General features: G+C 44.0%; 1 protein-coding gene across 4 annotated transcripts in view; it reads left to right on the top strand.

Moving 5' to 3' along the window:
* Positions 1-26,190, top strand: part of COL12A1 (collagen type XII alpha 1 chain) — a 130,761-nt gene that overhangs the window by 2,641 nt on the left and 101,930 nt on the right. For 2 of the 4 annotated variants that reach the window (XM_080997877.1, XM_080997874.1), the window contains exons 2-12: positions 7,616-7,720; positions 16,045-16,161; positions 17,214-17,357; positions 17,976-18,032; positions 19,575-19,838; positions 20,861-21,025; positions 21,356-21,529; positions 21,641-21,931; positions 22,990-23,592; positions 24,359-24,634; positions 25,696-25,968. In XM_080997877.1, coding sequence (XP_080854003.1) covers positions 7,651-7,720; positions 16,045-16,161; positions 17,214-17,357; positions 17,976-18,032; positions 19,575-19,838; positions 20,861-21,025; positions 21,356-21,529; positions 21,641-21,931; positions 22,990-23,592; positions 24,359-24,634; positions 25,696-25,968 — 2,434 coding nt within the window. In that variant the 5' untranslated portion in view covers positions 7,616-7,650. Of the gene's footprint in view, positions 1-1,830; positions 1,915-3,232; positions 3,250-7,615; positions 7,721-16,044; positions 16,162-17,213; positions 17,358-17,975; positions 18,033-19,574; positions 19,839-20,860; positions 21,026-21,355; positions 21,530-21,640; positions 21,932-22,989; positions 23,593-24,358; positions 24,635-25,695; positions 25,969-26,190 lie in introns of those variants that run through there. The other 2 variants (XM_080997875.1, XM_080997876.1) reach the window with 2 other exon arrangements.

Raw genomic sequence — 26,190 nt, 5'->3', positions numbered from 1 at the left:
TCTAATGCTTTGCTGTGGAAGGAAAGACCCCCTCCCCGAATGGGCTGTAAAAATCGCACGAAGGGCTGTCAAGTAGTAGTAGTAGTAGTGTTTTTATTATTTGTACCCCGCCCATCTGACTGGGTTGCCCAGTGTGCTTTGCTGAGCTGATGACTAGAGGCGCTCTCGGAAGGCTTCCCCCCCCCCCCCCAAACTTCCACGAATGTCGGGCTTCGCGCAGCTCCTCTCGTCAGGCTCTGTCCCGCCTTTCCCGCCCAAAATCCCGGGCTGCCCGGCCGGCCCACGTGCCGGCGAGCAGAAGCGCGCTCTCCCTCCGAGGAAAGGCGCGGGAGGCCAGGCGCCACATTCCAGGGTCTGACGAAATGATGGCTGGTCAAACTTGGACGTTGCATTCCTGCTACTCCTTCCTTCTCCTTCCGCCTCAAACTAAACTAAATGAAGATTTAAGTCGGGTGGAAGCCCCGCTCCCTCCCCAGTGGGACTTGCGAGTCGACAGGAATCCAAGTACTTCAGCTGCAGCGCGCCAGTTTCAGCCAAAGAAATGCACTGGGCAGCCGGTTCCTGAGTTGTGTTGGTTTATTTTTTATAGGTGATGACTTCAAGGGTGGGTGAGTGAAGGGCGACCTTGCAGTAGAAGGATTAGTATACACTGGTTAGAAATGGGTGAGCAACGTGTGAAAGAGGGCGGCGTCAAAACCGGAGATGAGAAAACCTCGTGCGTTTTGGTATCTCCTCAGGGCGTCCCTCAACGTTTAGTTTCGCCGCATGAGAACAGCATTCTCCGGGTTCCCAGCAATCGAGTGAGGGTTTTTCCCCCCTCTCTCCCCGATACCAGGGAATGCAATCCTGTGCGCTTGGGACGGCCCGCTCACCAAGCACAGATGACTGCTTCTCACTCAATTTCGCACCCGCGAGTTTGCAGAACTTTTGAGTGCCCAAGGAGACTTTGGACTTTCTAGAAAGGCGCGTGTCTCACACCCCTTGACTCCCGAATGCGTGAGCTCCCCACACGAAATAATCCCCTCGCGCAAAATAATAATAATAATAATAATAATAATAATAATAATAAATGCTCCCAAGAAATTCAGGGTCACTTCAATTTCCCGCAAGTATTTCCACTTCAAACTTCTCTCAGTGAAGACCACATCTTTCCTCTTGTGGATTCAGGGACATCCCCTCCCCCCCCCAGCCTCCCGGGTGCGAGCTAAGCGCCGGAGGTCCCCAGCGGCTGGCTGCTTCTCTGTCCTGGGCTCCCATCCGGCCCCCGCCTCAGCCAGAAGCCACTGCCGCGCGGCGGCTGCTGCTGCTTGGCTGGGGCGCGGAGGAGCCCGGAGAGCAGCAGCTACGTGTGTTCTTGGCTGGGCGGCCGCTGCCCCCTCCCCGCCCCCGCCCCCCGCGCCTGCCTGCCTCCCTCCCCCCTCCTTGCCCCCCTCCCCGCGAGCCCTTCCGCGGCGGGGGCTGCGGCTGCGCTCGCGCGGGACTCCTCATGCCTCAGGAATGCGGCGAGGTATGCGCCCCTTTCCAAGCAGGCGCTGCTCGCTCTTCCCCTACTAGCGAGGAGAGGGGAGAGGAGAGGAGAGGAGCGCCTAGCTCATCCCGTGGCAGCCGTCCACCTTTTCCCGCCGCCGTTTCGTAACCGCTTACGAGAGGCGAGCGCGGAGTTGGGAGCAGCCCTCTCTTAAGGAGCGCGCTTGGCGAGAGGCTCTTCCCACTCGGAGAAGGCGAGGCTTGCCGGACGGAGCGACCCCTCGCAGCCCAGCAGCCGCCGCCGCAGCAGCAGCCGCTCCTCTCGACGCCGCCACCGCTCCTGCCTCAAGGTGCCCAGGACCTTTTCCCTCCGCTGCTGCTGCCGCTGCCTCCTTCCTGAAGCCGGCTCCGTCGCCGCCGCCCTCCCCGCCAGCCCTGCCAGCCCAGGTCTGTGCGCGCGCGGCGGAGAGGGAGCCCTTTCTCGCCTCGTGCCGGCCGAGCCCTTGCAGCAGCAGCAGCAGCAGCAGCCCGCGCGCGAAGGCGCCCCAGGCGAGAGGCGCTGCTGGTGCGCCGGGGCTGGCGGCGCGGGCGAGCCGGAGCGCGCGGGCTCCCTGCGGTGGAAGCGTGGATTTTATAGGGCGCGCGCGCGCGGGGGGGGCGATGTCCTCGGATTTGATGGCAGGAGGTCGTCGAGGGTCTCCGGCCAGCTTTGCCCCTAAAGGGCAGATGATTCAGGAGGGAGGGAATCAAAGACGAGCGTGGCATCCGACGGCTTCTTATCAGCTCTTGCTTCTGCAGTTCTGGGCTCGGAAAAGGCTACACACGCAAATAGTTACTGGTTTGCTGCCTTTTTCTCTCCGTTGGCGATTGCTTAGAATAGTGGCGTTTAAAAAGAAAGGCGCGCATCGTTTGTCCCTGGGGATCTTTAGTTCCTGCGCCCCATTTTTATCAAGCTGAGTGGGAGTTGGGGGTGGGCAAGGAATCCCCCTCGACGTGGGCAAGGGAAATCCCTGGTCGCAACTGCTTCACACTGGCTGGGCGTTGGAAGCTCTTTCTCTGCCTCTCTGTCTCTCTCTCGCCTTCATACCGCGCCTTCTCTGGCTGTGTAACAGCTCCTTATATGTAAGTTTCTCCTTTCCAGTTGGTAGTTTTGTTGTGGGGGCAATCGCTCACGTTTGCAGGTTTGGACTCGAGTTTTTGTGTGTGCAAGATTGCGTTTTGTTTTCATTGTGTGCGAAATGATTCTCTGGCCGGGGATCGACGCGTCTGAAAGAGATCTGCTTCTGCTGCTTCTTTTTTCCTCAAGGTCCGGGTGACTGCAAATAAACTGAAATAAATTCAGAGCGGCGGCGTTTCTTGGCTGCTGCCAACTCAAGAAAGGCAGCTCATAAATTGTGCAGTGGAAAGCAGAAAAGTCAGCGAAAGTGTTGCTAAGCGATCGGATCAGCGTTTTGGCCAAACTAAAAAGAGAAACGTTTTCGAAGGGTGTTGGTGGTGGGAACTCCAGTCTGGAAGGAGCGGGCGGGGTTGGGTTGGGGGCGCTGGGAATATATCTCCTTATAATGCTTTGGCTCCGCTCGGGTTCTTTGGGGGGCAAGTAGCTGCGTTGCTGCTTCTGCCCGGCAGGTGGCGCTAGAAGCTCAGAAAACACACCCCGGACAGAAGCCGCGTCCTCCTTCGAGCTCGCTGCTTTAAATGCCTCCTGGGTGCGCACCGGCCGAGGAGCAGACGCGCTCACGAGTGGAGCGCTGGGGAGGAGAGCGTGCGCGTGCATGTATGCAGGTAGGCAGCGAGAAGAGCAACGAACAAGATCGCTCACGTTGGCTGGCTGCTACAGAAGCGAGAGATTCTCGGTTGCATTAGCACCGCGCGTGTGTATATTGGGGTGGGGGTATATTTATATATATTTAAAAGCATCCGTTGAGCAGGCGCTTCTGCTGCCTGTGCGCTTCTGTTGAGCGTCAGGTCTCGGGCAGGAACTGGGAAGGTATTGTCGAGTCTTGTCAGTTTCGCAGAGCGATTAAACGTACCTTCTGGCTGTGTGTGTTTAAGAGAACAAAACAAAACATCTCTTTCCATAGCCCAGAAACTATTTCTTCCTCCTGAGCTGTTAATCGCCTAATGATTTACGCCAACTGTTTTGCTTTGTGGTTTGGTCTTGGCAGCGCTATAAGTGATTCAAGTCTATTGCTTAATTACTCGCGCCTTTCCTTCTCGCGGGAATGGGTAAACGAAAAGCTGAAGCTAAAAGTTGCTGTTGGGTATTTCCTCTTTTTAAAAAAAATACACCAGATCTCGGAATCGGATGCTTCGTTTATACGGGTTACAAACGTCTCCGCTTCTCATTTTGGGCTATGTAAGAGCCTTTTAGTCTAGACTTGTGTGCGAAAGTTTCAGGGGTTTATACCACTCAACACCCCACCCCCCTTATTGGCTCCCTTGTATTGCTTCAGAGTGAAGACAAGGATGCTCTGAAAACTCTGCAAGACCATTAAACTTGACTAGATTTGCCTATCAGGACAATGAACTTTGGCTCAAGGCCCAGTAGGAAGGCTACAGTTAAATGCAGAATTAGGCACAGTGCCAACCTGATCCTATGGATGGGACTTACTCCCAAGTAAGTGTGCACTGGACTGCAACATTGATCACTGTGGATTTAGAGTCTGTGCTGGATCTTCCAATCTCCCAGGTCTTAGGCAAGTAGATTTTTTAAAACCACCCATATAGCTTTTTTCCAGAGAGGAAATACAAAAATCTCCTTGATGCTAATATATATATTTTACTGCTGCTTTTAAGCATTTATAATGTGGTAAATGTGTTGCGGGTGCCACCCAGCTTACAATAGATCGATAAATCAAGTATTGACAAGGAAAAGCATCACTTAACTCCCCCATACCTCCCCCCCCAAAAAAAACCCCTTCTTAGTATACAGTATGTTCTGCCTCAGTGCAAAATTCTGAGTTCTGCAACCGGTATAAATTACACAAATGTAATATTTGCATAGATTTTCTTACTTTGAAAATGTGTTTTTCTGGATGCAGGGAAGAGCAATGCAGTGTACCTTGGCTACTAGACATCCTCTTAAGGCTTTCTCTCCCTTCTCCTCAGGAGATTTTATCAGACCACGGGACCCACAGTTTTGCATCTGTGTTTTCAGCCAAAACAACACCCCGCCAGCCACTTTTTTCTTTTGGTTAAAAGTGAAATCTGAGATTTGTAAAGCTTCTGAATTCCACGCCCTTTGCTGAATTCCGCACATTTCTCTTGCTTGCTTGGAATACACACAGAATGCTCCGTTAACAATAAGTAGGGCTAGTTAATGAGTTCTTTCAGAACTGTTCAAAGGAATAAGTAGAGTTAAGTGGTTTGTAGGTTTGCAGCCAACTGCATATTTCTAGACCAAATACATCTTCTGTTGCTCACCTCCATCCTGTGTTTTTAGAGTTCTCTTCCTTTCTCTGCATCTGTGTGAACAAAAAACCCCCGATCAAGCTGCTGCGTCAGGGGGGGCTAGACCTAGGCGTTGGGTTTCATTGGTATGTTACATCCCCTTGTGTATAATTTGTTTCAGACCTTACTGCAGGCAGGCGAGGGGGACAGGATCAAGGAGCTGCATATTTGTAGGCAGAGTGTTTTTATTGCAGTTTCCAAATTACCCTAGACTTCTAAAGTCATCCTTAAGTGCTTCAACAGTTACGAAAAAGGAGCCAAATAAAATTCCCAGCTGAATTGGAGCCAGTGAAGGGGAAGGCTGGGAGAGAGATGAAACTTCTGAATTAGCAGTTGCTGGAACTCATGGCTGGCCTCTACATTTGCTCTGGGTCAGGGGTAGGAAGGAGGATACAGATGGAATCCCCCACCACTTCCAAGACCACGGATTTCATGCATGCCAGTTGAAGTGCTTTCGGTTATCTCTCCTGTTGTTGGTGTGCATGTGTGAAGGGCAAAAAATGCTTCTTGCTCGTGTCTGTTTTTTAGAAAAATCTATAGATGACCATGCCAGGAAGTTGCATGCCTGTTTTTCTGGGATATTGGTGTCAGTTGCAAAGCACTTCTTTAAAAAAGCAGAAGTTGTGTATGCTTGGGAGGATGTGTCTTCCATTTAATAGCCTCTTTGGTCACTTTCTTTTAACAGGCGTTGCATTTTATAAGCTAGACATTTTTGCCCACACACTTCTGCCTCCCTAAGAATGAATTACCCTCCAGCCATTCTAGTGGGCAAAGTTTTTGAAAGAGAAGGGAAGTGGAAGGGAAAAGGAAAAACAAACAAGCACCACATCCTGCTTTCAGGCTCCCTTGCCTCCTAAGGATATGCTCCAGCCCTCCTATACCACTCCCTAAAGGATGCCTGTCTTTCTCAACACTGAGGGCTACAGAACCTCTACATTTCTCTGGAGATAATTTGTCAGGAGGCTTGGGGTTGTGGTGGGAAAAACCAGAAGTGGGCATGGCCAGAGCCAAAACTGGGTGGGGCCCACCTTTCTCTCCTTTTTGTCTCATTCTTTCTCTTTCTTTCTGATACTTCCTTCTCTCTCTGTCTCTCCATCTTCCTACCACCTACAAGGCTGCCAAAGAGGGACAGGTTGCTCTTGCCAAAAAGCCTAAACTTACTACTTAAAGAAGACTTTCTTTCCTCACTCAGTCTGTTTCAGCTTCACTCCATATTTCCCTCCTCCTCTCCTTCCTGGCTCTCCCCACCTGCATGAAATCTGGCCCTTGAGCCATACATTGCTGGCCTCTGATCTGTCCAGGAGTTTATCTATTAATCATTCATCATGTAGCTCAGTGGCACACTTTGGGGACTCAAATTTCAGCGGCGCCCTGTGTGACACCAGAATTCAGTGTCCTTTCTCTTCTCACACTCCATTCTAAATAATCGTTCTGGGGTCCTCTGCAGCATCCACTGCAGTGCTACTGAGGTTCCCCTGATGCTCCCCAAACTGGTTGTGCTCCCCTAAATCCACCACTGCACAGCTGGAAACCAATTCATGTAACTTTCAGCAGATCTTCTCCCTTCTGCCACTTTCTGGTCACTTCAAATACTTATTTTTACAAAAGACTGCGTGAAATTGACATGGATGATGGTTTTGCACTGCCAGTAGTAGATCAGATGGGATGAACAGGCAAGTTGGAAGGACAGGAATTTTCCCCACCCCACCCCACTGCCAATGCAAATTGAAGATATGGCATCCTAATCTAGATGGGAACTGAAGCCTGGGGATAGAGGGGTTACCTACTCCCTCCAGAGCCCTGCTACAGCATGCCAAAGGCCCTTCTAGTCCAACGTCTTGTTTTCACAGTGGCCAACCAGATGTCTATAGGAAGATGGAGGACCCGAGGGCAACAGCACTCTCCTCAATAGTGATTCCCAGAGCTGGTATTCAAAGGCATACATAGCCATCTTGGATTGTTTCCCCTGCCCCCAGTTCTAGTGAAAATTCCCTGCACTTATGGGCATCGATACATAGTTAATATATCTTCTAGTTTGGCTCTAGCTGGCAAGACATTATGGATATTTAAAGGGAACATAGTATGTATGGTGGCAGTGTGCATGAAGCAGGGGAAAACCCCAGCTGATCATTAAAGCACTTTCAAATAGAGATGTGATCCATATCTTATGTATAAAGGTAAAGGGACCCCTGACCATTAGGTCCAGTCGTGGCCAACTCTGGGGTTGCGGCACTCATCTTGCTTTCTTGGCCGAGGGAGCCAGCGTACGGCTTCTGAGTCATGCGGCCAGCATGACTAAGCCGCTTCTGGGGAACCAGAGCAGCGCACGGAAACGCCGTTTACCTTCCCGCCAGAGTAGTACCTATTTATCTACTTGCACTTTGAGGTGCTTTCGAACTGCTAGGTTGGCAGGAGCTGGGACTGAGCAACGGGAGCTCACCCCATCGTGGGGATTCAAACCGCCGACCTTCTGATCGGCAAGTGCTAGGCTCTGTGGTTTAACCCACAGTGCCACCCGCGTCCCATCTTATGTATAACACTGGGTAAAAAAAAAAGAGCTAAGAGGGAACAGAGGTGTATAGTAGCTGCTCAGTGCTCAGCAGCTTCCCTTCTGGTGCTATGTGATTTCTTCTCTTCATCCATTTAAACTACTGAAAGAAATGTATGCTGATTCTCTTCCTTCTTTTTCTTCCAATAGATTCATTCATGTGGTTGTGATCCAAACCGACAGCAATGAAGACGAGGCTTCCTGCAGCAGTTGCTGCCCTGTGTGCTCTTCTCCTCTGTGTGACAGAGGCTGAAGGTAAGTCATTCCTTCCTTTATTCCTTGGAAAAAAAGTGATGGTGCAGAATTAAAGAAGGAAACAATTTCTCTCTACGTGTGAGTGCTTCACCAAACCCCCTTTCCTCTCTCTCTCTCTCTCCCTCCCTCCGTCCCTTTCCTTCCTTTCTGTGGTTTGTTTACTTCCAGAGAGCAACTCCAGCTGAGTAGCTCCACTCTCCTTCCTCTTCTCTGTTGTCTTCCCAGTGTGCTGTCCACACTGGATGTCTCCTTGCAACCAGAAGCTGGCCTCTGCCCTCCCGTGGCCTCCTTTCCTCTTTCCCTCCCTCCAGGGAGAAGGAGGACACCTGTACAAACTTGAACCTTCTCCTTAATAAGCCAGAGAAACCCTGGAGCGTTCGCACACGCCCTCCTGATGCTTAATTGCTTTGCTTTGTACTGTGAATACATAATAGACACATGCACAGTCCCCCCCTTCTCTTCTTAAAAAACAAACCCTTTATAAAATAAAGTACTCCAACAGAATCTGGCTACCTGTGCATCTTTGTCTGAATGGTGGTGGGGCTAAATGGGTGAGGAAGGTGGGAAGTCTTTCCTAATGAGTCAAACATGTGGGACATTGCACTTGCTCCTGTGTAGGGAGCAATAACCAGATCCCTAGAATTAACATGACATTCCTGCCATTCTTTCTCACACAGAGGAGACTGGCCTCCAGCAAGGCACCTCAAAGCTGGTTTGCTGCCTGGGATAAAGCTATTACAGGTTTTTCCAAACTTGTAGTCCAGCAACAGCTGGTGGCCCAACTCCTGTCATCCCTAGCCAGCAGGACCAATGGTTAGGGATGATGAGAATTGTAATCCGAAAAAAGCTGAAGACCCAAGTTTGGGAAACTCTGGGCTATTGTTCCCCAGTGCCGGCAATGGCTGTTTACTGCAAGTGCTGCAGAGAATTGATCCCAAGTCTCTTGAGGTCATGCCAAAGTGCCTGGCCAGGCAGCTGCTGGCGCCAGGAACTCAGAAAGCATGCAAATAGTCACACACAATCTGGTGGCCGGGGAGGGCCTTGGGCATATGAGGGAGGGTGTGTGCATGTCGTTCTGATGTCTCTCTCACACTGCCACCTGAGGCAAGTGGCTCCTTGAGGATAAGGACAGGGCTGGTTGTGGTCCTCACAGTAAGTGCTGTCAGATTAGTAACTTGGAATCTTCATTCCAGAGCCTCAGAGTTCTCAGTCCTGGTTTAGAATGTGTGCTCATAAGGGAGGAAGAAAATCTCTAACCTGGGATTTCCCTTTCTCATCTCAGGCCATGCTGAATGACCCCTGGCATATCCACTGTTCCGGGGGGTGGGACTAACCTCTGGCTTTCCATATGGTGGAAGTCCAGCAACATCTGGAGTGCCATAGGTTCCTCATCCCCATGCTGCCATCACACACAACATCACACATAACATACTTTAAATAGGTGAAGGGTTTTCCCTTCTCTTCTTTCAACCTCTCAGATTATTAGTATTATTATTATTCCTTTTCAGTGGCAACACCAGTGGTGAACAGTCTACCTAAAGCTGGGATAGGGAACTTAGAGCCCTTCAGATTTTGCTGGATTCCCAACTCCCAACAGCCCAAGGTACATGGCCAATGGTCAAAGATGATGGGAGTTGTAATCTAACAACAGCTGGAGTGTAACAGCTTCCCCACCTTTGGCCCAAAGGAAAGGAGAGATGGGAAAGCCCTCTCCCCATGCTTTGCTGCTGTGAAGGAGGGGATATTCAGATCAAACATGTGCACAGCAAACCATTGCTGGCTGGGGAAATAGAAACAGAGCAAAGAAAACCTCTCCTTAATTTATCCATGAACTCATCCATCACATTCTTCCACTCAAAACTCTTCATTGAGATTTGTTAACCACACAATTAGCATTGTACTGGGCAGCACTGAATGCTCATAAATTTTCATACAAGAGTAAAAATGTAGTCTGGTAACTTGTATGGACCCTCTTGATCCTTACACATATATGAGAATTTTTGCATATCTGTTCTTAATCTGCATAGCTGACGAAAAAAACCTATGTACTGTTGCTGCTGCATCCAGAGGGAGGTAGTAGCTAATATTGCCAGCACTGTGGATTTGTGCTGATGGGACTTTTCCAGTATCTTATTCTGTATAGATTGTAATTTGCTGCATCCAGTTTTGGAAGTTTCAAGTCTGTTTAAACTTTGGTCATCTCTGTTGTTGACAACTGTACCCTTCTCTCTAGCCTTGCTTTGTCACATCTCGGTGCCATCAGCACTATCCAAAACTCTGCTGCTTCTGTTTTCTCCCTACTATTAGATTCCACCCCCTGCATACACCCTGGGGCCTGGACCTTTCCTTTTCTTCTGTGTTCTTATGCTATGAAGTGCCATGTTCATTGATGATGCTCAAAAAATGACACGAATGAAATTTCCAGGATGCAGCCTCTAGCAATCTATGTGCAGCATATTTATCCTGGCAGTGCCCATAAATAGTGTTTAAAGAAAAAAATACTTTAGGTTAAGAAGAGACTTAGGGTAAACTGCATTTAGGCAATATGTTTACAAATCCTGGTGAGGGGCACATGTGGCCTCTCATTGTGGATGTGTTTCAAGACAAGCCTTTGATACACTGGAGCAGATTTCAGACCTTTTGCATGCTCCATTCTTTCTTAATATTCCATGGAGGAGGGTGGTGGTCGTGCTGTGCCACTTCCCCATTGGATCTGTTGCGGGAGGTCCTGCTGGAGACTTCAGCTCCATAACATTATCCTGGCTACAGCCGAAGACACAAAGTAAAGGAATACTTGTGGACATAGCACCATGATGCTGTCATGGCATGCAAGAGTACAAACTGAATGCATGCAACTTGGGAGTAGCGTGTGCCGCTCTGATGGGATGTGCATCAAGTATGTATGAGGGTAACATTTATCTATCTCGTTCAAGTTGCTTGGGAGCCTTTGGAAATCTGTGTTGAAGGATAAGATGTGGTTTAACTGAATGTGGCGAAATCCAAACCAACATTCCAATCCATACATGACCTCAAATGTCTGACTTGTACTTATGGTTGGTTCTAACCTAAGGCCACAATTCCCAAATCACTGACCACAGAAGTCATTGAAACTAGTCCAGTATAGGTGGTTTGACCTTTTTTTTTTTGCATGCAGATCTGAAATGATTACTGCTTTTCAGCTTCTAGCTGGCTCCTGTTTTTATTATAGGTTGCAACAAAACCAAAATATTGGTATCTCATAAAACAACACAGACATTGGGTTTTTTGCCCTCCTACAGACTGGTTTTAAAACAGTTCTTTCCCTCAAAGGAACCCTAGAAACTGTAATTCTGGTGGGGAGGGACCGTGTCTGTTAAATGGGTATAAAACTGAAAGAAGCTTGCTGTTTTAGATGTATCTCCTAGCAGCCCAAAGCACTGTAATTTGATAAAAACGTGTAAACCCTCCCAGCTAAATCCAGACTGGTTTACTTGTTTCTACAAGGCAGTAATTAATTTTGAAATGTTTTCAGCACCCTCCCCCCCCCCCCCCGTTCTAGAATTACAGTTCTTTCTACCCCCAATGCAGAACCAACGTCCGGGTTATTCAGGCGAGCATGACAATATCCTTCTATGCAGTTCTGTGCCTTTTGGTGCACACTAGGACCTGCAGATGGGGATACTCATCTAGCATTAGAACATCAGCTAATAACACCATTCTCTCCCTCTGAAAGCCACACACAGCGGGGGGTTGAAACATAAGATGTAAGAAGCAGCTTTTTCTGAGCGCTCTTCTTCCCAATTTGGGACAGTGGGGCAACAATAGGTGCCGTTATCCCCCTCAAATCTGATGATTATCAGTGGGGCGCCTCTGCCAGGGTTTGGTTTCTGTATATTGGAATATTCTTTTTTCCTCCATGAGGGGAGTATTCCACCATGTGAGTTTTCACCTGAAATAATGACTTGGCACTGAACAGACTTTCAGAGAGGTGATAAATTTAAGGTAAGGCTCCATGAGTGGGTCTCTGACTGCTGGCCCTCCCCCCCCACCTCCCCGATGTCTATGCTTTAGGGGAGCATGTCTAAAGCTATGCTCTTCATGTGTAGGTTGTTTCCTATTTGATTTAGTGCTCTGATCATGTGGAGTATAGAACCAGAAGGTGGAGGCACTTACCTGACTTCCCAGCAGGTGAGTTGCTGCTGCCTACCTGGGGTGGGGGGGGGGCAAGATGGTGGTGAGGTTGGGGAAGGGCAGATGGCGCTGGCTGAACCACCAAGGTAGTACATTACCTTTCTTGATGCCTTCCCCTCTTCCTCCTGGTAAGTAGCAGCAACTCACCTGCTGGGGGAATTATAGAATTGCATTGTTGGTTGGGACCCCCCCCATGGTCATTTAGTCCCACCCCCTACAGTGCAGGAATACTGCCTATAGGTGTCCCTGGGTGGTTTCGAACCACCAACTTTCTGATTAACAGCCAGAGGCAAGGGCCCATTGCCAGTGGCGTAGCGTGGGTTGTCAGCACCCGGGGTAAGGCAAGTAATTTGCGCCCCCTACCCCGTGGATTTGCGCCCCCTAACCTGTGGATTTGCGCCCCCTAACCCTAACCCCCAGATGTTGCGCCCGGTGCGGCCGGCCCCCCCTGCACCCCCCACGCTACGCCACTGCCCATTGCGCTACTGGGGGCATGTTAAGAAGTAAGCCAGTATGCAACTACTTAGCAGCTATATAGCAAATTACCTCTTACTTATTCCTTAAATATTAAATAAAAACACACACATACACACACAACATGGGCATAGTCCACTATACATTTCTGTCATGGCTTGGTAGCTTGAGTCTAGCCTTCTTTTAAATATTGCTTTCCTATCTCGTTAGATATTCACAGGGAGTAGCCAGATAGTGTCACCTGTAAAAATGCTGTCTTTTGATTAATTTTTATTGCATTTGATACCCAAACCAATATGAGGAATAGACAACCTCATGAAGGGCTTGTGTTCCTCATCTTAACTAGTCAGCATATGTTTACAATGCTAATAGTTGTGTGAACTTGATCAATATAATGACTACCTATTGCTTATGTTTATTTTTGTGAGAGAAATATGCGGAAAACAATATAAATCATACCCCTGTTCTTGGCTTTACCACAATACTTTCAGTGGTATAGAATAATTTGTGAGAGAACTGAACCTGGGAACAAGTTTCCTTGATTTCTGTGGGACTTGTTTCAGAGTAGACACGTGCAGGATTGCATTGTGGGCTCCTTTTTTCAGTGTATTTTATACACTGGTACAGCTATTTGACTAGAAACAATCACACAGTCAGGAAGGACTCAGAAGACGCTTCACAATGTAATAAAAAAGTAATTAAATTGGCTCATAGAATACTACATTTTATTAGTATATTACTTACTTTCGCTATTTTGAAGTCTGATTTCCTCAGTCATCTATAGTAGTGAAGTTAAAAGACAGGTTTGGATCCAACATATCACTTTATGCATGATGAAGGGCTTGTGCATGTCTAGTGGGCTTCTGAGAAACAGAAGCAGACTACCTATGCCACATCAGAAACTGCTTTAGAAACACCACTCTGTTTCAAAAGTGGCTTGGTATGATGCATAGGGGAATGCTGTTTGAGAAATAGAAGATCTTTTAGTTGCACAGAAATGGTTGCATGGTACTTTGGATCTTAGCCAGAGGCTGCAAGCCTGCCTTTTTGTGAGAAACCAATAGGTTCTAGATTCATTGACAAGAAGTAAATGTTTTTTTTTTAAAAAGTGTGCCCTTTGTCCAAATCTAGCAGAAGTATAGATTGCAATCCCATCGCACTTCACTTGCAAGTAAGCCCTATTGAGCTTGGTTATTGAACTTTGAATTTCTTTGGAATAAACTCATGTATGATCAAGTTCGGAATAAACTCATGTATGATCCATACTCCTATGGAAGTAAATAATAATTGCGCCGTTGAATTTGCTACAAACAAACAGATGATCTCATATGAGAGTTAAAAGTGATGTTCACACTATATATATATATATGCCAAGTGCCACATCTGAGTTTTCACGAAGCAAATTACAGTCTTTTGAAATGTTAAAGACTTTTCCCCACAGTTAGTTTTTTCAGTTTATCTGGAATCCGGTCATTTGGATCTCATCAAGGTGGGCTGCTGCTGTCCCTCAGCAGTTACAGCCTAAGACCTCTGCTGCTTCAGGTCAATTTACCTTCAAGGTTGGTGGTGCTATTTTTTTCCCATGTACTGATTATTTAAAAAAGAGCATGCTCAGGTCAGTTGTCTCTGCCTTTGCATTAAATTTGTCCTGAGCCATTGCTATGGAAACAATATTTTATAATGGTATTCTTTAAATTGTTGTGCATCCTACTATTAACATCTATTGCATGACTTTGGTACAGTATATAAATGTATGCTTTAAGTTTTGACTGCAGAAGTGTGACTGGCTTAAAGAGAATGAAGAGTCAATTGTACATGCAGATTAATATTCTAATCTCACTGCCTGTGTATGGACAATAGGAAAAATAACATGTATTCTAGTTACTACTATATCTACTACAGCAACAGCACAAAGCCATATTATCCCATTTTCATTGGAAATGACCATATGTTAAAAAACATTCAGTATTTATTCAAGACCTCAAGCTCCCCCACATATAATTGTATGAAATTTTGTTATGCATTTTTAAAGCTGTGAATCATTTGGAATGCACACCGATGAAGTGCTTCTGTGGTCAATGGAACTGCAGTGTCATAGGCGATGAGTGAATTATCTCCCTGGAAGTAGTTAACATTTTGTCATTGATTGCTCAGAGGCCCACTTTTCAGTAAGTTGGGGTTTTTTTAATTTAAAAAGGCCAAATTAAGTAAAAATGGACATCTTCCAAGAAAACCACAAGATATGGCTCATTCACAATGCTTGCCAAACAATCTGAGGTATTAAAGGAAAGCACAGCTGAATTTCATCTGCCTTTGTTAGACTTGTTTAAATAGTTATTTATAGAACGCCTACCATGCACTGACAGTGAATCAGTAAAATCCTGCATGACTCAGCATGAACAGTTTAACCACGAGAATATCATTATAAAATATTACTATGAAACGTCTTTGCGTAATGATCCTTGTACATGGAAGCTTCCGTCCATTGTGGGAAGCTAAACCAAAATAAAAAAATTGACTTTTCATATACATACATGCATGATGCTGCAAGATAGCGTATGTAAACTATTCCTTTCTGTACTGTTCCGTTCATCGTCTCATTAGCTCCCACAAATTTATTTGCAGTCATTCGTTTGGATCACTGATGACCTTTTCCTTGTCCCCCCCCCCCCATACATTCTGTAAATAAATGTCTATAAATATACCTTGATGTTGTCTTTCCATAATTAACCATTGTTGTGTAAACGCCATACTGGCATTTTGTGTTAAAATGCCGTTCTTTAGTATGGATACACCTGCTGCAAAGGGGACATGATAAAAGATAAACAAAAAGTTTACACCTCAGGAATAGTATAGCAAAGGTGGTGTAAACAGAAAATGTGTGGTTTTTTTAAAAAAAGTGATACATAATAGTTCAAATGTGATAGGTAATAATTTCTAATTTGTTAACCCCTTCATTCCCAATTTTATGTATAAGCAGATTCAAGATAAGCCACTCGGGCAGCTTTTTGGAACTGAGGGGTTAAACTCCAAGAACAAATATATGCATATATATATGTGTATGGTATAAATTGAGCTCTGAACCGCTCAAATCTTTACCACATTCCAAAATACATATTTCTCTTTTTCTCTGCCAAGCTTTTATTTTATAAAAAAAGTTTCAAATGTGCAGAGACCATTTTTAAAAAGACCGATAAATTCTTTGATGTCTTATTGAAAGGGATTATTGTGTTAATGTCAAGTGATCTCATGGTGTTGTAAGCAGGTTGTGATTTGGCATGCTTCTACGAATTGCACCCAGCATGTTAAAAACATTCTTTTAATTGTTATGTCAAATGTTTGCATATGTGGTTATTATCTGTGAACTCATTGTACATGTATCCAAATGTGTTTTCTATTGTGCTTGATTTTGCTGGCCATTCTTGAATGACTTGGCAATTCAAGAAACAAATGTTCTGTGCTGTCCTCTGTAATGTGTATTCTCTTTGATGTGTTTTGTCATATTCCATCAGCTTGTATCCTCCCTTTGCCAACAGCATATCCTTATATGTGTTGGAAACAAATTTATGCAAAGACATATCTTAGGAAGCTTTGCTTAACATACATTTTTTAAAAATTTAACAAAATGTTCATTTGTTCAACATTTAAACACACTCTTGCTTGGTGTAAATCTTTTGCAGTTAATCCGCCGTCAGACTTGAATTTTAAAATTATAGATGAACATACTGTTCAAATGTCATGGACAAGACCATCTGATGCAATAGAAGGTTACAGGATAACAGTGACACCTGAAGCTGGTAAGTTTTGGTGTTCTAATAAGCTGAAACCTCAAATAATGCAGTCTTGCTCTATTTCATTCATTTTTCCTGGCTGATTTTTTTTTTGGGGGGGGGTATGTCCAAATACAATATGAAAATACATACCAGGGACAGCTGTAATTTGTCCTAAATGATGCCTGGTAATCATGTTCAGAATGGTTTCCTGGCAGGTGCACTAATTCTAGAGGGCGGAGGCGTCATCTGCCCTCTTAATATTCCTTAAAGGTAAAGAGACCCTTGACCATTAGGTCCAGTTGTGACTGACTATGGGGTTGCAGCGCTCATCTCACTTTATTGGCCGAGGGAGCCGGTGTACAGCTTCCGAGTCATGTGGCCAGCATGACTAAGCCGCTTCTGGCGAACCAGAGCAGCACACGGAAACGCCTTTACCTTCCCGCTGGAGCGGTACCTATTGATCTACTTGCACTTTGACATGCTTTCGAACTGCTAGGAGCAGGGACCGAGCAATGGGAGCTCACCCCGTCACGGGGATTCGAACTGCTGACCTTCTGATCGGCAAGTCCTAGGCTTTGTGGTTTAACCTACAGCGCCACCCGCATTCCTTAGCACAAGCCTAAGCCCCCACTAGCGAAATCACCTAGCCAAGTGCAGCATCAAAGGCAGGCTCCTCCTAAGCATGAGAAAAGGGGAGCAGCAGCTATTGAAGCTGTGAGGCGCTGGGCAAGGCCTCCTCCTGATCATGTTCCCACCGTGGCAGCGCCAGTCCCCAGTTTGGGAAACCCTGCTGAATGCGATAGCAGGGGTAACTGCCATTAGAGTAGCTGGGTAGTAGGCAGAAGGGCCATGACAGCTTTGCCTCTATGGCCACACTCTGATATCAGTGCAATTCAGCCACTTTCTGCTGGGCCACTGTACTATGGACCTTCTACTATACCTATTTCAGGAAAAAAAGTGACCGTGAAGTTTCTACATTTCTTTCATTGTTAAATAGGTAAAAGCTCTCTTTTATTGTTTTGAATGAAACTTTGCAACTATGACATGTTTATTGTTCTACATATATTGTGTTGCAGATGGACCTACTAGAGAATTTACCCTAGCACATAGCGCTACCCAAACTTTATTAACAGACCTTACACCTGATACTGAATATGTTGTAACGATAAGTTCATATGATGACAGAGAAGAGAGCATATCTGTCTCTGGACAACTTACAAGTAAGTTCGCATTATTGATTTAGATTTATCCAGAGAGTCACAAAGGTCTCCCTCGGGAGGTAGTGGACTCTCCTTCCTTGGAGCTTTTTAAGCAGAGGTTGGATGGCCATCTGTCATCAATGCTTTAGCTGAGATACAGTACCTGCATTGCAAGGAGTTAGACTTGATGACCCTTGAGTCCTTCCAGCTCTACAGTTCTATGGTTCTATGACCCTGGTATTATTTGGGCACAGTTTCCTGTCCCCATATGCTTCTGTCATGTAATGAGCAACATTCACCTGAAGCATCCATCATTCCCCCCACCTCCATAATAATATTTCAAAAACCTGAAGGCATGCAAGAAAACTGTCACTTGCAATGAGGTTATCAGATAAATGGGGTTATCAGTATGTTGGCTGAACCCACCCTTGCTATGACTTTGCTAGGCTTTCTCCACATGTTGACTTTTGTAGTAAATGTGCCCCCATCTGTTCTGAATTTGAAGGAGAATAATGGGATGTGAATCACTGGAGAAGCCCAAATGTTTTTTGGCCCTATTTACATACTCTCCCAGCACATCCTGGCAGTTTATCAGTGATATGGGATACTTCTTAATCCTATGTTATTTTGTTGTTCCAGTTCAAACAGGTGGTTTAGTAACAACAGAAAAGAAAATCGAAGAAGTTCAGTTACAGAGTAAGTGACTTTGCCCATTTAAAATCACTTAAAATGACATTAGGAACGTGAGACAGTTCTTTCTAAATCAGCACCACCAGTTGCCCATTGAGCTGTGCAAATTCTTCCTTTCCCTTTTCTCAACAGGTATGTCTACTGGACAGGGAAAAGAGTGTTTAGTTGCACCCTGTCCCAATCACTGTATTACAGACACTAGTCTGTATCACTCCTTGTGCTGACTGCTAGGTCTGGTAGCTAAGGAGGAAAACATTTATTTATTTATTTGTTGGTTTGCTTGCTTGCTTACTTATTTTTGCAAGCTTTTGTTTCCTTAAACTCTTAAACTCTCCATTTTCCTTTTCTCTTTTGATCTTCCTTTCTCCATTTATGGACAAAAGTGAATTTAGCCTGGTGAGCTATCAGCCTTTGTTTTATTCCTCAAACTTTCCAACCATTTAAATTTTGGTTCAGAGTGTGGGAATTAGACTCTAGTTCCCATTTGCAGAGTATGCGGAAGACAGTCCTGGGTCGTTTGAACCTTTAAATTAATTCTCTTTCCCCCCTCCTATAAAAACTACACAAGACACTCTCTTTAAATAAAAAGAGTATTTACGTTTAAATAACACGTAACTTTTACTTAGTGTAGTTGCAGTTGCAGATTAAAATACACAATGCAGATGGGTGATACTTAAGTTGCTAAAACATTTTATATAGATTAAACCAGTGATGGCCAAACTTGGCCCTCCAGCTGTTTTGGGACTACAACTCCCATCATCCCTAGCTAACAAGAGCAGTGGTCAGGGATGATGGGAATTGTAGTCCCAAAACAGCTGGAGGGCCAAATTTGGCCATCACTGGATTAAACTGTTACAGACTAACTAACTCTGAGGCAGACAGCAGCAGAACAGTTCATACCTGCTGCTCTGACTGTTAAGATTGCTCCTATTAACTGCCATAACTGTACCAACTGCCATAACTGCCACAGAGTGTATGATGTCATAGAGTTCTACTGCTCTTGCCATTAACTCTTTACATATGCATTTTGGATACTAACATTCCACACAGAGGACTTCATTACGGTTGCTGTAAATCAGGCATCCCCAAACTCGGCCCTCCAGCTGTTTTGGGACTACAGTTCTCATCATCCCTGACCACTGGTCCTGTTAGCTAGGGATGATGGGAGTTGTAGTCCTAAAACAGCTGGAGGGCCGAGTTTGGGGATGCCTGCTGTAAATGAACAAGAATCTGATTCTAACTGTGAAGTGCCAACAAACAATTTATTTTCAGTCATATATTGCCTGTATAGTAAGGGGCTTTATAGATATTATAGGTTGGATCCAGAGATCCTGTGGGTGAAGTTTCACTTATGGAATCTCCTGCTTGTGGAAGGAGAGGAAATATGTGGATTCTTCCTCTGAAAATCTATCCCTTCTAGTCAGTGTGGGAGGTGGTGCAGGAGTCAATGAAAATTGTCCCATATTTCTTTGTAGTGCATTACTTATGCTACATTACTTGTGTGGGTGTATGGCAATGGTCATTAATTTTGATAAAATTATATTTCAGGATGTTCCCTCAGTGCTGTTACAGATCTAGTTTTTCTTGTGGATGGCTCTTGGAGTGTGGGCAGAAATAACTTTAAATACATCTTGGATTTCATCGTTACCCTTGTGTCGGCCTTTGATATTGGAGAAGATAAGACAAGAGTTGGAATAGTTCAGTACAGCTCTGATACAAGGACTGAGTTCAACTTAAATCAGTATTTCAAAAAGAGAGATCTCATTGAGGCAATAAAAGGAATACCATACAAAGGAGGCAATACAATGACAGGTATGGACTTTTAAATATTATAGTAATCAGGGATGTGCACCATTCTCAAAATTCACCTTGTATCAGTAATGTTGGAAAGCAACCTGATCTGTTTTGGATGCTCTCATTGTTTTTCTGATTTGACTTGTTATTTGGGTCCAAATTAGTTCTGTTAAATCTGAAGCTCACATTCCCTCCAATTGACTATAAGAGGAATCTAGAAACTGATGGAGGAAAATTGCAGGCAATAGATCTGCTAAGCGATAGGCAGACCCAACCAGGTTTTTTTGTATGCAGGGAACCCTTAAAATATATTTTGTTATTTTAAAAACTACATTTTTTCTTTTTTTCTGCCAGAATTAGAGACAGTTGGTAGGCATAGTTTCCCCTTCTGAGGGGATGAAGCCTGAGAATTATCATAATGATAGCTGCAGTGGTTCTCCCATTATCATTTGGTAGGTGGGTAAAATAGAAATCACTTGTGTGAGTGTAGAAAAACAGAAGAATGAAAACAATTTTATTGTAGTGTTTATTTTAAATTTTGTTAGAAAACAGAAAGGATGCTAACACTCCTCCCCCAAATTATTGTGGTTTGAGTGCCCTGGAGAAATGATCACTTTGATTAAAACCAGGACTTGCCCTTCAACATGAAAATATCCCGTGACCTCTCTACCCTTGCACTGCACTCTACACTTCCTCCACATTCAGGGTGTTTCCCTAGTCAGTTTTTTAAAACAAATGCAGTGATTGCTTTAATTTTACAGCAAAATGCAGTGTCACAGAGCTTTAGGGAGTCTGATCCAGCTCAAGATGCATCATTAATGGTGCAATCCAATGTGGACATATGAAAACCTCATCAGAATCAACTCAGTTTGCCTTGTCATTTTGGGCTGGACACAGAGCTGAAAACATGGATGAGTTTCAAGAGCTTATAATTTTTCTTCATTGATTGTGCTGCCTTCTTGATTTTACAAATTTTGAATTTCATCTAAACTTGGAACATCTGTGGATTTTTAAATCACAACCCATTTTCCAAATTTCAGGAGAAGCAATAGATTATCTGATTAAGAATACATTCATTGAATCTGCTGGAGCAAGAAAAGGCTTTCCTAAAGTGGCAATCGTCATAACCGATGGAAAATCTCAAGATGAAGTAGAAATCCCTGCAAGAGAACTTCAGGGCATAGGAGTTGAAGTGTTTTCTTTGGGTATGTCAGATTTCTGCAACAATTAAAGTATTAGTACAAATATTATGGAATTATATTAAAATTGTGTTAAAAGACCTGGAGAATAGTTTGGAAAAATGTATGCCTGCCAATTAAAGGATATAAAAGAAGTCACTATGTGAAGCTCTCTAGGGAGGTTGTCCCACAACCAGGAGTGGGGTTCTCTGCTGAAAAGGCCCTCTGAATCTCATATTGTGGGGGACACTCAACATTAGCTAGTGATGTTGGGGCCTGGGTAGGTAAAATGCTATCTGGAGCATTGGTGTATCACTGGCAAACATATTCACATATTGTTACTTTCTTCTTTTGAAGGAATCAAAGCTGCGGTCGCCAAAGAGCTGAAGTTAATTGCCTCTCAGCCCTCACTGACTCATGTTTTTAATGTGGCCAACTTTGATGGCATTGTGAATATACAGAATGAAATAATCTCGCAGGTGTGCTCAGGTGTTGATGAACAATTGGGTGAACTGGTCAGTGGAGAAGAAGGTAAGGAACATTTTAAAGTTTCACAAGAACTAGACTACTTGTGTACATAATCAAGCATTTCATCTCCTTGTTCTTGAGATCCAACTGGATCTTTGTTTTTATTTTTTTCAGCTATAGAGCCTGCCTCAAACCTGGTAGCAACGCAAGTCTCATCAAGATCCATTAGAATCACTTGGCATCCATCTCCTAGTGAAATAACTGGCTACAAGGTGGACCTCATTCCAATGATAGCTGGTGCCAAGCAATATTCATTGAGCGTAGGACCTCAGACTACTGCTTTTAATGTAAAAGACCTTTCACCAGACACTGAATACCAAATCAATGTGTATGCAATGAAAGGACTGACTCCCAGCGAGGCAGTGACTATTATGGAAAAAACTCAGGCAGTAAAAGTTCAAGTGGGTAAGTTATTGGCTACTAAGATTGCAGAATCGTGTTTGAATTGCATAAAAACAAAGCATTCTTGGGAAAAGATAGTTGATGTAAAAGACATAAAATATAATTTCATATTTTTCTTTTTAACTGTATTTTAGAAAAGCTTTGGGGACTGCTGTTGCAAGGCAAAAAAATGGGCTTCTATTAATTTATCTAAAATGCACAGAGAGAAATAAATGGAGGACAAAGGTTCATATCCTATATATAGTTACCTAAGCATAAGTTCCACTCAACAATAGGACTTACTGCTGCGTACATATTTTACATGATATCAGAGAGAGAGAGAGAGAGAGAGAGAGAGAGATCCCGCTTTATCACTACCCGAAGGAGTCTCAAAGCGGCTAACATTCTCTTTTCCCTTCCTCCCCCACAACAAACACTCTGTGAGGTGAGTGGGGCTGAGAGACTTCAAAGAAGTATGACTGGCCCAAGTTCACCCAGCAGCTGCATGTGGAGGAGCGGAGATGCGAACCCGGTTCCCCAGATTGCGAGTCTATCGCTCTTAACCACAACACCACACTGGCTCTCAATGCCTAATAAGATATGGTTGGGCCTGATGCTGTCAACTGATGGCAGTGGTGCTGGCTTGGGATTTAGCAGATCCTGGACCAGTTCAGCCTCTTGGCTTCCCCACCATGGAATATTAGAAATCTAACTTCTGTTTGCCATCATCTAACTTGTTGCAGAAATGACATGGGAAATAAAGCCTATGTACTAGACTATTATTCATACCAGGAATCTCTACCCCAAAGTGTATACCCCCCCAAAGCTGTATGACTGCCTATTTAGAAGGTGATATCGGAGCTCATGTAGTTAGCATAGTAGCTAAGAGAATGTGAATCTCTCTTCAAATCTTGCCACCCCTGTGAACACAAGAGACAAGCTGCTGTCTCTCTGCCTCATCACCACCCCTGAAATATAGGAATAATTCATGATGGTGATATGTAATGCTTTGAACACTCTGAAGTGCTAAATATATATAAAAATACTAAGTGTTCTCCCCCCTCCCCCTTTCCTTTACACAGAATGCTCAGAAGGCGTGGATATAAAAGCTGATATTGTGCTTCTGGTTGATGGCTCCTACAGTATTGGTATCGCCAATTTTGTTAAAGTAAGAGCATTTTTGGAAGTGCTGGTTAAAAGCTTTGATGTTTCGCCAGCCAAAGTCCAAATCAGCCTTGTTCAGTACAGCAGGGATCCTCATACAGAATTCACTTTGAACAGATACACTAGAATTGAAGATGTACTTCATGCTATTAACACCTTCCCCTACAGAGGTGGATCTACAAACACAGGCAAAGCAATGACCTTTGTAAGGGAGAAAGTCTTTGTTCAAAGCAGAGGTGCAAGACCAAATGTCCCAAGGGTCATGATTCTTATTACTGATGGGAAATCGTCAGATGCCTTTAAAGATCCTGCTGACAGACTAAGAAATTCAGATGTAGAAATATTTGCAGTTGGTGTTAAAGATGCAGTACGATCAGAGTTGGAAGCAATTGCTTCAGAGCCTACAGAAACCCATGTGTACACAGTGGAAGATTTTGACGCTTTTCAAAGGATATCGTTTGAGCTTACACGGGCTATCTGCTTACGAATTGAACAGGAACTTGAGGCAATTAGGAAGAAAGGTGAGTTGCTCTTGCTGTGCAGAATTTTTAATTTAATATTGGTTGATGAAATATGAAATGGTATGCAAGTTTAAACAGAAAACTCTAAAACTGAATATAGAAAACACAGTACTAATTCTGAACTAGACACTGATACTACTAATTTAGTGAAACATAATTATGCAATGATAAATATCTCAAAACAATGCTAGTAAGTAAAATAAGAACCATTAAAGGAAATCATGCAAAAAAGTAAAAATACAGCATCAAAATATCATTAGAGAATCCCATGTATATTGCAGAAGTGCCCGCTATAATGCAATCGTGATAATTAACAATGTATACAAAACCACACACACCCAACTCAACAATCACACTCCCCTTATGCATAGCACATCACTCCATACTCTCAATTCCACTTATTCAGAAGCATTATAGCCTCCAGCTGTGGATGCAAAGCATAGCCCTCATGGCTAGCCAATGATAGCTTTATCCTCTCCCCAGCTCTGCCCCCTCCCCCAGTAGGCTTTTAGGCTAGGAGTGGGGAACCTGTGGGTTTCTAAGTGTTTGGCTGTAGTTTCCATCAGCCACACCTGTCATGGCCAATTAAGAGGAATAATGGGAGTGATTATCCAGAAACATATGGAGGCCACAGGTTCCTCTGTAACAGACTGTTAAATCAAGATGTTTCTGTATATATAGCAACCAATTGTGTTTATACACCTTACTGGAAATTGAAAAGAGATTTTCTAAAGCCTTCATTTGTTCACTATGTGCTTTTTTTCAGCAATTCACTTGGGAGCAAGGGATCTGAAGTTTTCAGAAGTGACATCTAACAGCTTCAAAACGAGCTGGTCTCCAGCAGGACCTGGGGTTTTATCTTACCTTGTCAAGTACAAGGTGGCTATTGGCGAAGACGAATACTTTGTTTCTGTACCAGCTCCGCTTACTAGTACAGTTCTTACCAATTTACTGCCACAAACCACATACACCGTTAGTGTGATTGCAGAATATGAAGATGGCGATGGACCTCCTTTGAATGGGGAAGAAACAACTTTAGAAGGTATTGTTCCTATTGCCCTGCATCAATTCTCCTTCCTGAAAACCAAGATAGGGGCCCTATGTATGTGTTACCATAGAGATGTGTTTGCTGCCCCTGCCCCACCAAAATTAGCTCTTGGCTTTGGCGCACACCAAGTAGCCATGGTTGAATATGAATCAGTATGTATTGTGTTCAGATAACAGCTGTCTAACGCAGAACTGTGTATGAGGAACATACCAAGAGATTTACCATTGGTAAATGAGAAAAGGTACAAGGTTACAAGGTGTATTTACTAATCTAACAGATACATTAAAACCCTTTGGTCATTTGAGTTTCTTGGGTCCGCTTCCCTGTGTTTTCTAGAGAGAGGCTATACATTGTATCTTTCTTATTTGGAAAGTCCTGTATCACAAACCAATTTGGCGTTCCTGAGGTGGTAGAACAAAGACGGATAACTCCATATTGAAGCTGATTTTTCAGCACTTCAAATGGATTAAATTTCATATTTATGGGAAATCCCACTTTCCTGCCAATGCCCTTTCTTTCTCATTCCTCCTACATATTGATAATACTATTTGATAATACTATTGATGTAGAAAGTAGTGGTTTTATTGTGCTATTTTTTGGGTGGAATCGCAAATGATGTCGAGGAACAGTATGTGCAGAATCCTCTGTATCCCAGTTCTGGTTGAAAGGCATAACTTAATATAGTACTTTCCCCCCTCACCCAATGAGATAATCTGATTTAAAATTAAATTTATTGGTAAAATTTGGACCCTACCTTTCCACTGGTGTTCAAAGCAGCTAATATAAAAAATGTTGTGTGTTACATTTTTGTTGCTTTGTATTGTGTAATCTGCTTTGAGCATTGTTTTAATAGGAAAGCAGGGTATAAATATTAACTCTAACTAGCAAAACATTAAATCTAACCAGCAAAATATTAAATCTAACCAGCAAAACAGCAATAAAATATAAGTAAAAAATCATAAAAACCAAGACAGATAAAATTTTATGAAAAACAATAAAAACAACCAGATAAAACCATTTCATTTGTGCTTTTATATTTTATATTTCTTTTATAGTCAGGGGATCACCACGAAACTTAAGAGTAACAGATGAGACAACGGATAGTTTCAAGGTTGGGTGGTCACCTGCTCCAGGCAGTGTTCTCAGATACAGGCTTGCTTACAGGCCAGTCGCTGGTGGTGAGAGAAGACAAGTGACAGTCCCAGCAAATGAAAGAGCAACGACACTACAGAATCTGAAACCAGATACAAGATATGAAGTCTCTGTTACTGCTGAGTACCAGTCTGGGGCTGGAAAGCCACTGAATGGACATGGAAAAACTGAGGAAGGTAAGCCATCAATGTAATGGTTTTTGGGACTCCACACAAAACTCAACAGCAGAAGAGTTGCTGTGACATTTAAATATGATAGGAAGCAATAATAAACCCAGCTGGCTCCCTTGTGCATGTATCTCTGTGATTCAGGGTGTTTTGGCACTTGGTATATATTAGACCATTGTATTTAAAACTTCAGTGTGTGAAGTGGGCTGAAGCTGACCCCCGCGCATTGAA

This window comes from Podarcis pityusensis (assembly GCF_964106645.2).
Source record: "Podarcis pityusensis genome assembly, chromosome: 3".
Lineage (NCBI taxonomy): Eukaryota > Metazoa > Chordata > Lepidosauria > Squamata > Lacertidae > Podarcis > Podarcis pityusensis.
This window is presented reverse-complemented; position numbering and strand designations above follow the sequence as displayed.